Source organism: Aegilops tauschii, chromosome 3, assembly GCF_002575655.3.
Source record: "Aegilops tauschii subsp. strangulata cultivar AL8/78 chromosome 3, Aet v6.0, whole genome shotgun sequence".
Classification (NCBI taxonomy): Eukaryota; Viridiplantae; Streptophyta; class Magnoliopsida; order Poales; family Poaceae; genus Aegilops; species Aegilops tauschii.
The window spans coordinates 97,582,989-97,595,420 of NC_053037.3; the positions used below are offsets into that span (position 1 = coordinate 97,582,989).

The 12,432-nt window shown below is 45.7% G+C and overlaps 3 protein-coding genes across 3 annotated transcripts; 2 read left to right on the forward strand and 1 right to left on the reverse strand.

Annotated features, from left to right (window-relative positions):
* The first annotated feature begins 543 nt into the window (after nucleotides 1–543).
* LOC109772773 (probable glucuronosyltransferase Os01g0157700) lies at nucleotides 544–2,377 on the forward strand. Its single transcript, XM_020331475.4, has 2 exons — nucleotides 544–1,776; nucleotides 1,894–2,377. The coding sequence occupies exons 1-2, from the start codon at nucleotides 815–817 to the stop codon at nucleotides 2,375–2,377; spliced, it is 1,446 nt and encodes a 481-aa protein (XP_020187064.3). The 5' UTR covers nucleotides 544–814.
* Nucleotides 2,378–2,402: 25 nt separating this feature from the next.
* Nucleotides 2,403–6,511, reverse strand: LOC109772784 (mitochondrial import inner membrane translocase subunit TIM14-3). Its single transcript, XM_020331483.4, has 3 exons — nucleotides 6,241–6,511; nucleotides 5,260–5,438; nucleotides 2,403–2,840 (listed from the first exon to the last, which is right to left on the reverse strand). Exons 1-3 carry the CDS (start codon nucleotides 6,241–6,243, stop codon nucleotides 2,684–2,686), a joined length of 339 nt encoding a protein of 112 aa, XP_020187072.1. The 5' UTR covers nucleotides 6,244–6,511; the 3' UTR covers nucleotides 2,403–2,683.
* A 3,247-nt stretch (nucleotides 6,512–9,758) lies between these two features.
* LOC109772795 (cell number regulator 8) lies at nucleotides 9,759–12,005 on the forward strand. Its single transcript, XM_020331494.4, has 3 exons — nucleotides 9,759–10,192; nucleotides 11,119–11,321; nucleotides 11,551–12,005. The coding sequence occupies exons 1-3, from the start codon at nucleotides 9,958–9,960 to the stop codon at nucleotides 11,788–11,790; spliced, it is 678 nt and encodes a 225-aa protein (XP_020187083.1). The 5' UTR covers nucleotides 9,759–9,957; the 3' UTR covers nucleotides 11,791–12,005.
* The last annotated feature ends 427 nt before the right edge of the window (nucleotides 12,006–12,432 follow it).

Genomic DNA, 12,432 nt, shown 5'->3' on the forward strand with positions numbered 1-12,432 from the left:
TATATGCATGGCACCGACGGGGCGGGGCGGGGCAAACCCGCGTATTCGCGGGTTGGGGTCAAGTTTTTACCGCGCCCCTCAAAATTTTTTGCGGGCCGGCCACGTTTGCTGGGTGCGGGATTTTCCACACCGACCCGCATTTTGACAGTTATTTTGCAGGTCGGACGTTTTGCGGGGTCTGCTAGAGTTGCTCTAATAAACTGCATTGCGAACTTGCAACACGTACCTCTACAGAACTGCCAGATGTGCTTGGGAGAGTGCAGCAGATGGCACATTTCTGAATGTTCTGCTTCTCAATCTGATGCAAGTACCATAGTACTCTCTTCGTAAACTAATATAAAAGTGTTTAGATTACTATTTTGGTTATCTAAACATTCTTACATTAGTTTATAGAGGGAGTAGTATATATTGTTCTTTCGTTGCAATATATTGTTTGCAATTTCCGTTGACTGCCACTAAGGCACTAAGCAATGTGCTTTAGGGACACGCTGCTAATTTGGCAGCTCAGACAGAGGAACTTAGAAATGCACCGACAGTCTTCTTGCATTGCACTTTGAGAGGGTTGACGTTCCAAAAAAAATATCGGAATTGTCAAATACAGTCGTGCTAGCAAGTCGCAGCAGCAGTTGGCAAGTCAACCAATGCCAGCACCGAATTCCTCCTCTCCCCTTTATAAACCAAGCTCAGCGTCTCCTCCGTTCAACCAGATTCAATCCGGCGATCTCAGAGCTCTCCTGCTTCCATCTATCTGAAGAAGTTCAGGCGAGAGTAGCAGAGCAGCTAGGGAGAGGAGAAGCAGCAGCGGTAGCTAGGGATGGACTCCGCCGAGAGGTCCAGGAAGAGGGCGCAGCGATGGAGCAAGCGCAAGGCCGTCGTCGTCCACCTCGCCGTCTGCTTCGTCGTCGGCGCCTTGGCGCCACTGGCCGCCACCCGCGGCCCGGGCATCCGTGATGGCGGTGTTCAGCGAGTGGCTCCGCCGTCGCCCCCTGCTGCCCCTGACATTGGCCTCCTGCTGATCGTCACCGTGACAAGGCCGGACGAGGACGGCATGTTGCAGGAAGCGTCGCTGACGAGGCTCGGGCACACGCTGCGGCTCGTCCCGCCGCCGTTGCTATGGATCGTGGTTGGTGCCGAGAACAGGTCGGCGTCGACGGTCCAGGTGCTGCGGGGCACCGGCGTCATGTTCCGGCATCTCACCTACGCCGTCGACGAGAACAACGCCACCAACATCACCACCGCCGTGAACAATGCCACCAACAACAGCACCGTGGAAGCCAGCGCCACCACCGCCGTGAACAACTTCACCAACAACAGCACCATGGAAGCCAGCGCCACCATCGCCGTGAACAACGCCACCAACAACAACACCGTGGAAGCCAGCGCCGCCGCCACCACCATCGCCGAGAAGAACGGTACCAACAACACCATTGTCGAGAACAACACCACAAACAACAACACCGTGGAAGCCAGCGCCACCAACACCACCGACACCGCCGAGAAGAACGGCACCAACAACAGCATTGTCAAGAATAACGCCACCAACAACAACACCGTGGAAGCCAGCGCCACCAACACCACCACCGCCGCCGAGAAGAACGGCACCAACAACACCATCGTCGAGAACAACACCACTGGGAATGCCGGTGACGAAGGAGACCTGAAGAGGAACGTGGCGCTGAGCCACATCGAGCGGCACCGGCTGGCCGGGGTCGTCCACTTCGCCGCCACCTCTGCCATATATGACCTCCGGTTCTTTGAAGAGCTCAGGCAGACTCGGTGCGTCCTGCTTTCCCTTCTCTTGCAGCTTTGCAACATGTTTCTTTCCATTTTGCGAATTTTGTCACCCAGCACAAGAGCAACATAATAACATCACTTGTACAATTCTTGATCCAGGGGCGTTGCAGCATGGCCAACGGCAACTGTGTCATCAGCAGACCAGAGAGTAACACTACAAGGACCAACCTGTAACTCATCACAGATAACAGGCTGGTACTCCGAGGACTCAGGAATCAATGCAACAGCGACACATACAACAGATGCGGCTGCTGCACAAGATACAGGCGCAATCCGCAACAGCTCCTGTTTACCTCCTGAAATAAGCATATCTGGACTTGGGTTCAGGAGCTCAATACTCTGGGAATGGTTCATCAACAGCAACATCTCTTCAGGAGGCAGCTCTCAGGACTACATCCAGCTTGTACGACAAATGGCAGTCGGCGACGAGGACGGGTGGAAGGGCATCCCTTCTGACTGCTCCGAGTCACGGATAATGATGTGGCACCTTGAAATGCCAAAGCACACTCCAGAAGTTGAAGAACAGGAGACTCCACGAGAGCAAAGTCTATTGGAGGAAGACGAAGAGGACTATATGAATTGATATTGCGAGCTAGAGAAGAACCATATTGCAGTACAGCTATATCAATAGAGTAGATAGATGAACAAATGTCACGCAAAACTCAACACGCATGTAGTACATCATTTATTCCTTAACCCAGCACAACTTTGGTCTTGGAAGTGTCAAACAGTCAAAGAACCTGCTACGTCAAGACATCTAATGTTCTTTCTCCAGAAATTTCAGTGATACACCAAGGCTTTTGTCTGCCTTCTAGTTCTAGGTGCAGAGTCTGGAGGTGCAAAAATAATAGTATCTTCATCCGGTGAGCACATTTTGCATGATATATGATCAAAAGGCTGAACCACCTCCTTTAGTTTTCCCCAGCAAAACATCTTTTGCCTCGTTGATCTTCGACGCAAGGTAATGGCTTCCTCCTGCATCCGGGTGATTGGCAACCATGACCCTCTTGTGTGCCTCTTTCACCTTATCAGGACGGACGTTTTCCCTGAAGGAATCAAAAGGAAACATGGCAACTTAACAATGATGATAAGACACACAAAACACGTCTCAAATCATAAATCACAAACAAAATTGTTGAATCACAAGTAAATGGCACTTATTCAAATGTCAGAATGACCAGTCTGGCATGCCAAGATGCATATAAATTTAGAAGGAAAAAGATGAAGACCTAATTCTACATGTTGGTCATATAAGTACAGGGGACACTATCAACGAAAAAAGATAGCAGGTCAATAATTGATAACTCCTCCTTCATGAGCTCAACAGTTTGTTTTTAATCAACTGAGTAAATATCTTTCTGGCGACGTGCAGAAAATTCAGAAGGACAGGCCTGAGGCAGAGGTGAAGTACTCAGCACTTGTGCCAAGAGGTTCTGGGTTCGACGCAGCCTCGCTGCATTGGACTTTGCAGGAGTATGGTCCTGGGTTTGACGCAGCCTCGTATAATCCTTCCCCAGACCCTACCTGGTGTAGGAGCTTCTAGCAATGGGTCTTTCTTTTCTTTTTTATATGTACAGAAAAGTCGAGACATATCATTGCAAGCAGGCGCTCAATTTGCCAGGGAATTATTTGCTGATGCATTCAACTGACCTCCAGGCCAAACTAGAAACATATATACAACATTGCACCTAGTTTGAGATGGCAATTCTATCCTTTTATACACAGGTAATTACTCAAAAGGCTCCTTTGGATAGGTTCAGATTTCAGAACTAAGATCCATGTGAATTCGGTCAGGAACCAAGCATTTTAATCCAAATCAAATCTAATGGGGTTGTGGGGTGATAAATTGATCCAACAGACTGTTCGCAACAAACTTAAGCCCAGATATATTCTCACCCCAAGCCCAAATATCACTACAGCTGTGGGCCTGTGGCCTACTTAATCTCACTCTTAAATCTTGTTCCACTTTAGCCACTATGATGGCCTGAGCCTTTACAACGCAACATCTGTCTCCTTATTAACACCGATCTGCAGAAGGGTGACGGGAACACAGGAGCTCAGCTCGGTTAAAGTTTAGACTTTGTCAGATGGCAAGCCAGTTCTATAGTTCGTGACTTGGCTGAGATGCAAGCAGTGGTCAACAAAGGTTGACTAGGTTCTCCACTCCATTATGACACTAAATGGTCAAATCTTACACCACAATTTAAACCCACTGAAAGCAAGCTATTGCTTTTGATCTTAAATGGCATTTGTAAAGTATTCTGTAGTTGGAAGTGAGAGAGTTCCCTTTGCCTTAATTGCAAGATGTTCAGCTGTAAATTAATGAAGCAGCTTAAAACCACATTTACAGCTTATGGTATAATTATTTGTTAAGTATAGCTATCAATCTGTACATGTGTATGCTAGTGTGTTAATGTCAGAATGGAGTATGGACTAAAAGTGAATCTGTTTTTAGTATGGAATTGTACAGTATCGCCACATGACTTTCTGCAAGGTTCCAAGTATCTTCTACGTACTGCAGGGAACGAAATGAAGCTAGGACAACTAACTACAAAATATTACAATTAGCTATCTCAGCAGACTACTCAGAAAGCATAACAGTTGCAGCATACGTAAAGGAAGCTAATGATGGCTATTATCCTTTTACATCACTTTTAGGGGATTTCTAGTGTCCATTTGAGAATGGTACCGGTAAAAACAAATTCTTCCCACGAGTCTGATGGGCGGGCGAAGGGGTCAAAGTAAGTTCCCTACGTGTGCTGTGCTGCATAAATTGTATCTTTCCGTGCTATTCCTGTTCTGTACAGAAGTAAATGTAATTTCAATGGCATGAGATTGAACTAGAGTGCTACATATGAATACATGTATGCTATATATAAGAATACTTGACTATGGTATGCAATGTTCAAGAAAGCGGAAAGCGTAAGCGAAGCGGAAGGCCACAGCTTAGAGCAATGAGCGCTTAAGCGCAGCTTAATCGCACTTGAGCGTTTTTTGAAATTGGCTAGAATTTGACAGATTTTGAATGATATACACATGAAAATAGGAAGCATGGCACATGGGTAATTGAAGTAGCATCTGAAATACAGTTCACACAATAGCAAATACATATCAGGTTCGCATAGCAAGCAAAATAACAACTAAAATGCAGTTCAGTTCAAATAGACATAACCTAACAGATATCATGTGGACAGAATTTTGCCAAAATATGAAGGAAATAGTTCTTGAACATAGCCTAGTAAAAAGATAAATAGCATATTTCCATTATTGCACAAGCAGACCAGCAGAAGTAGTACAAAAATTGCCAAATTTTGGTCAAATTTAGATAAAAACGCTTAATCTACCGCTTAGGGCAAAAGCGAAGCGCTTTGCCATCGCTCAGCGCTTAATCGCGCTTAAGCGTCGCTTAAAAACGCTTTCTTGAACACTGATGGTATGGGTGTTATGCTTTTATGCAACACAGACCTGATACCCAAGATTAGACCAGCTTCCCGTCGGGTCATTGTAGCTTGAAAGCCACCTTCATAGAATTTACGCATCCTTGGAACTATGGGCCTTGCCTTGTAAGCTTGCCAAGCCTGGATGCCATATCTACCCGCAAGAGCAGTGGCTGCCACAGCAAGTCCAGCTATGAGTGGTGTGGCCTGCAGAAATTGGATAAAAGTAAGTACAAACAATTGTAGCTTTACCATGTTGCATATCCATATTTACCTATTTTTTGGACACTCTACATTCATGCATCAAAGTGGAATTGAACTATCAGCTGGTCAAATAATCCAAAAGATGATTAAATAAATAAGCGTCTACTGATGAGATGCACGTAGGGAGAGAGGGACAGTAGGAATTCGCTTGCAGATTGCAACATAGCTCAAGGTACATAACTAAACATCCATGTGTTGTTACTTGTTAGTAATCGACAACCACTGTTGAGTTATAATCAATATTTAACCATCAAAAATAGATCTAGGACTATCCAGTGGGGTAAAGTCTGAAACATCATTTCTTCCCAAAATACATCTGAAATTCAGAACGATAAACATTGAGCAGGTGAAAAAACATGTGAACTGGAAATTGTGATTTACACTAATCTGGTCTCATTCTCGGCCAGCTACTAAAAGCCACTTCCATCAGCTACCAGAAGGATATAAAGTTGGGACACAAAATGTCGTGAAAACCAGAAGAATTTTTCTAAATCGCTCCCATATTTAAGTTTAACTGAACAACCATGCTCCTCCCTAAGGCCAGCATTTAAGCAACATTTGATCCCCCTAGCCGCACATTGACATCACTACGCTCAGAAATGTCACAAAATGTGGATGCAACCTCCAGATTAAATTACACCTTGCTTCGATAGAATCGATTCAATCTAACGGTAACAAGCACGCAGCGATAAAAACTACTATTAATAAAAAGAAGCGTGATCTCGCGTGTTTGAATAGAGCTCACCATCTCCACGACCAGTAACTCCGGCGAGTTGTTCAAGGCGGAAGGGCGCAGAAGACGCGGCCGGTGAGTGGCTACACGCAGGTGCGTACGTGGACGGCGTTAGGGCCGGAGAGGAGAACGGCGTCGGCGGCGTCGCGTCGCGTGGAGGGTACTGGAAGCTTCGCGGCGGAGGGAGGGATGGGTGGATCGTGGAAGACGGAACCCTACTTGGGCTGGGCCTTTGGGAGCGCCCACGAACTGAGCCGAAGAGGGAAGCAGGTACATGGGACCCACTTGTCAGTTGCCACTGAAACGGAATATGGACCATTTCGGGTGCCGTCTTCCAGGTCCGAAAGCGTACTCTGGTAGAGTTGGAAAGTTGCTCAAAAAAAAAGGATAGAGTTGAAATTCGGTCTTGGATTCCCTCAAAAAGAAATTATGTCCTGATGATTTCCCCGCACGTTGCTGCGAGAATTTAAAGTTTAATTTCAGATGAATTGTCTACGAGAAAATCATCTAAATCAAAAGATACTATTTTATTACTGTAGAAATGTTTCGTACTTACACTATTTTGTGATGTGAAAGGTCACATGTTAAGAAAAATATAGTTAGTAGGGGTCAACTATCTAAGAATAGTAGATGCACATTGTTATCTTTCTTGATAAAGACGGGTTTGCCCTATTTCATTATTGTAAACCAAATAGGACTTTGTCACACCAGCTACCAAAACCAAAGAAAACCAAAGTATTAGCCTTACAATAAACCGGATTCTTCTCCAAAACCATGCAATAAGCACATTATATTTTTCGTACAGAAATGTGCTCACACCATTCACCAATTGAATAAAATTAGAGTACAAATGAAGAAAAGGTCATCTTCCACATGATTACTTCGAGGATAACTAGCAAAATGTCGAAAAGCTGAGTGTCTCTGGTAGTGCGGCGAAGTTTTGAGCATTCACCATGCTTCCGTCATTTTAAATGAAAGAAACGGGGAGGAAGATGACTTCATCTAGATCAAAACCACTCCCCTAACATTTCTCCTCAATGGCATTTCTAACTCCTACCCGCCCCCCACACCCCACCACCACCACCACCACCACCACCACCACCAACAACAACAACAACAACAACAACAACAACAACCCTTTTGTCATTCGCTTTCCTTCAGTAATGCTCCACTGACTTCTTCCATTACTAGTCAACATTTCCTATCGTAGTCTAGTCCTCCCACACCTGTAACCGTATTCAGGCAAACATAAGTTTTTGTCCATGTCCAAGGTACCACTGGTGGTCTTCACATATATTTTCTCCAGCTAAAATTAATTAAAGTTTTAGTTTTGTCTTAAATATAAAAATCTATTTGACTAGATAACGAACGTTTGGCTCTCGGCCTCCATGGAGGTCTTTTCTTGAAAACAAATCAAAATTCAAACTTTTTGGTTTCAAAAAAATCTGAAGAAAAAAATTGTGCAAGTAAACAAGGATGTTGTGTGTGTGTGCGCGTAAATTTTTAGGATGAAAAACGTTGAAATGTGACCTGTACAAAAAAAAGACAAATTCATGACCTGGGAGGATGAGTAGTATCATGTGTTAAAAAGGCCCAGATTTGTCTTTTTGCAAAGCCCTCATTTCAATGTATTTTTTCCTTGAAAATTTATAAACATGTGTGTTATGCCTTCATGTATATCTGTGTTTTTTTCAGAATTTTTGACACATAAAAAATATGAAATTTGATGAAATTCAAACTTTTCAAAAACGAGCTCCATAGAGCTGGCCTCCAAAGACAATATTCGGTTTGACAAAGTTTATATAAAATACTCATTAGATAGGCTATGTCTCATTGGATGCCCTGTCTATTAGTCTATACTTCCTCCATCACAAAATAAGCGTCTCAAAATTAGTGTCTTGAGACACTTATTTTGGACGGAGGAAGTATAAAATAGTTTGGCCGGGTCTATATAAAAACACAATGACAACTAGCAAAGTTAAACAAGACTGAAGTTGTGCCTTATAGTGGAGACAAAAGAAAAAAACTTCAAAACAGTTATCAACAATCTACATCCCCAATTATATCTGCATCAACAATCTCTTGACATCAGTTGTGATGTTGCTACCACTTTTCGTGATCTCCACGGCTACTTGCATAGCACAATCATGACATGAGGCGCCACTCAAGTGAAGACCATGCTCACACAAATTAAAAGTCGACTTGTGACAAGAGCCGGTCGCCACTAAGAGCATCGAACAACAAAGGTCACCACCACACTTGCAACGGAGATCGAGGGAGGAAGGTCACCAACACCGTCAGATCCCATTCGGCACGCTCCGACAGGCGCACCGTCCTTATGCTTTGCCATCCTCATTTGTGGCAGCAAGATCGGGTAGCAAAACAAACTCGTCGTTGCCACCGGATCTGAAGATCCACGATACACGGGCCCGTCTCGGCAATCACGTAGCGGCGCAAGATCACGCCATCGCCTACGTGCCCAAGCAGAGAACTATTGTAACAGGACAATGTCGCCCACGTACGTGCAAAATGGGATCGTGGCCACCCAGTGTCTCACTACCGGAGACTGCCGACCCGGCAAGAAAATCCATCGTCGCTGCTGCACATCCATGCCCTCTACCTCAAGCTGTCGTCCATAGATCTCACTTTAGAACAACGTTGAACATGCTACTTCTGGCTCTGACGATCGAGTTAGCTCCAAGACAATGCCTCCAAGAAGGTCAACGGCAAACCACCACCATTGTCTGTCCCGAGAAGGGAGCTAGGGTTTCCCCGTAACAGACACCATGAGGAAAGGAATGGAGCAATGTAGCAACACCTTTAACAAGGGATTACAACGCCCAAAGGCACCGTCGTCGTTGCTCCTGGCACGAAGCCGAGACAGAATTTCCCCAGCTCCCCTCACGCCCTCCCCTACGCATCAAACACCAGGACCAAAGGCTTCTTGCCCAACACGCCAATGAAAGAAAGACAGGCCGCTGAAGACCCATCCTAAGCGACGCTAAAGATCAGACCACAGACCTCCGTGAACCAGGCCACCACGACAAGAGCCGTGTTGTGAACTTGTGCATGTGGTGGATATGATGATCCAGCGATCATTTGTTTTTTACTTTTTTATGATCAAAGAAATATTATAAGATTCTTGGAGGATCGAAACTCTTAAAAAATAATCCTACGTTGGTCCTTTAATTATAGGAGTGGATTCCATAGGAATTTTTTTCTATGAAATCTTTTGTACGACCACATGTCATAGGAAATCTAACATCCATTCAAACATTTTTTTACAATTCCTTTGTTTTCTCCGTGACATCAAACATCCCTTGCCATTCTTATTGGATTTATTAAATGAATATTCCACTTTGATTTTATACTTTTTCTATTTCTGTATTTTCAGAGCCCCCCGAATCAAAAGGGCCTAAAAATACACAGTACAATTTCATAAAAAAAACATCTCATTCTACTCGTCCTGGCGTCCAGCGGAGTCCTCTCCACAGTTAAGAAAAAAAGAGCTCCCCACCTCCTCTGTCTTCACAGCGAAGGAAGCGAGCCATCGTCTCCAGCGTCCACGCCACGCGCTTCGCCCGCCCTATTTTACTCGCCTCCCTCCGCTCCCCCCTCCCTCCACGCTCCTCCGAGTCTCCTCCCTCCTCTCAATCCCCTCCGCCTCAACCCGCGACGACCCCGCTCGCGCTAGGCTACCCCCCCCCCCCCCCCCCCCCCCCTCTCGCCATGGCCGCCGCCGACGAGCACCACGAGGAGGCCAGTCCCCTCCTGCCTCCGCCCGCCGACGAGAAGCTCCCCCCGGCGCAGGATCCCGTCAAGGGCTGTGCCGATGGTGTCCCCGTCGTCATGGGTGAGCCGGTCGCCGCCCCCGACGGCGCCGCGCCGCGTGAAAGCTGGGACTCCGGGATCCTCTCCTGCCTCGGCCGCAACGACGAATTCTGCAGCAGCGACCTCGAAGTCTGTACGTGCCCCTCGTCCTCCCAGATCTCTCTCGGTTTCGATTAGGCTTCGTGGTCGGGGTATGGATCGAGAGGAATAGGTGCCTGCGCTGCTTCTATATAGCTCGATTTTGGCGGAAACATAGAATTGCCTAGGATTTTTAGTAACTTTGATAATGAGATACCTGTGACGTGTTAGACTCGGTGTGCGACTGTTATAAGATTTGTAATATGTTCGCTTCTTATTTGAAATTTAGGCGTAATAGTAGAACCAAATAGGACTTGGGACGCAACATTTTGTTGGAATTGGGTTGCTGTGAACTAGTATCAGTTGCAAAATGTGTTACATATTGACGTGGAGGTCGGGATCATGACTCCTGGAGGCCTTGAAAGTAGGAATATGCATACTTGTTTCAAGGATTAGGTAAAGTTGTCATGATACATTACATTCATTCTGAGTATGGAAGTTGCTTCTTCGAAGGCGACCCTAGCACTAAATTTTCTCTGTGCCCTTTCAAATTTCAGCTATATTGCCCCGACTGGGATGCAACTTAAGCAATATTAGTATAGGAATCTGCAAATTAGTGTTGGCTGGCTCACACATGACATTCTTAAATTTGCAGTACACATGCCTTGGAGAAGATGCATTGTTCAGTTCTAATTAAGTAGTTATGGACCCGTTGAATTACGGGCCAAGCCCAGTGGTGTGCTAAATGTTGTTATCTACCTAAGCACCTGGAATTTTGTATGCAGAGGGTTATCAGCTATTAAACATATGACAATCCTGTTCTAACTGGCCAACTAACTTGGCCATCTGAAGTTTGTATGTTTGAGTTGTTGGTGTTCGTTGTAGTGCATGAGGCGGGATTTATGGTGATGGCTCTTTCGAGTCTGCCCTTTTTGTTTAAACTCCAAAAAAATAACTAAATGGTTTTTCTATATCATTTAGGTCTTCTTGGAAGTGTAGCGCCATGTGTTCTGTATGGTAGCAATGTTGAGAGGCTTGCAGCAGCACCAGGAACTTTTGCAAACAGCTGCTTGCCTTACACTGGTCTCTATATGCTCGGGAACTCTCTCTTTGGGTGGAATTGCCTAGCCCCATGGTTCTCTCATCCCACTCGTACAGCCATTCGTCGAAGATACAATCTTGAGGCAAGCTTTCTCTCATTAAGCATTGCAACGATATATCATATATCTGTTTCTAGTTTTCACCCTTGAACATTATGAAGTAGGATGCTGGGCCGAAACTTGCCTATTGTAAAATGACTAGTCTAGTTTAAACAAATTTCTAAGACTTAACTTCTATGGGCGCTTATCCCGTCCTCCCATGGTAGCGCTGTTGCAAGCAATATACTGACATGGCTGCTCTGCATGTTTACAGGGTAGCTTTGAGGCTTTCACTAGGCAATGTGGGTGCTGCGGTGGCCTTGCTGAGGACGAGGAGAGGCGTGAGCACCTGGAGGTCGCCTGCGACCTTGCTACCCACTACTTCTGCCACCCTTGCGCCCTCTGCCAGGAGGGGCGCGAGCTGCGCCGCAGGGTTCCCCACCCTGGCTTCTACGGGCGCTCCGTCGTCGTCATGATGCCACCCACGGAGCAGACTATGGGGCGCGCCATGTGAACTGGTCCAGCTTGTACCCTGCCCTAGCTGCTCTTGTGCGCCTTGATGTTGTGTTGCCTTGGTTCTTTTCACCTCTCAGTCCGTAAATACAGAATAATGACATGTGAACATGTTGTAATGTGATTATGTGAATGTGAATCTCAACTGTTTCTATTCGTTACCAACTGCTGCTGTGTCCGTGTGAACTGCAATATATGATGTGTGCTTTTTCTCTACTCCTGAATTTTCAATGTCGAGCCCAGTTTTAGTGGGCATCCTTGCCTTTCCTATTGGTTAACATGCTGAAATGCTTGTTACCTTTTTTTACTGCTAAAATTTTGGCAGAAACAGTTGAATTTTCTGGAAAACCCTTTATTTTGCCTGATTGATTCCATGTTTTGCCTTTCTAAAATTTTGGCAGAAACAGTTCAATTTTCTGGAAAACCCTTTCTTTTGCCGTCAGCCGCGTCAGAGGGATCAACACACGTCACATGGGCCCTATGCACCACTTCAAGCAAGCGTTCCTCTTCCATCGATGATGATCCTGGAGTTCGTCTCTCACCATTTCCTCTTCCCCATAACCTCCCTTCGGTCCCTGCCCTCTTCCACCCTGGGCGGCAAGCTGTTGCTGTTGCTACAAGAGGCGCCGCTGCACTGCAATGG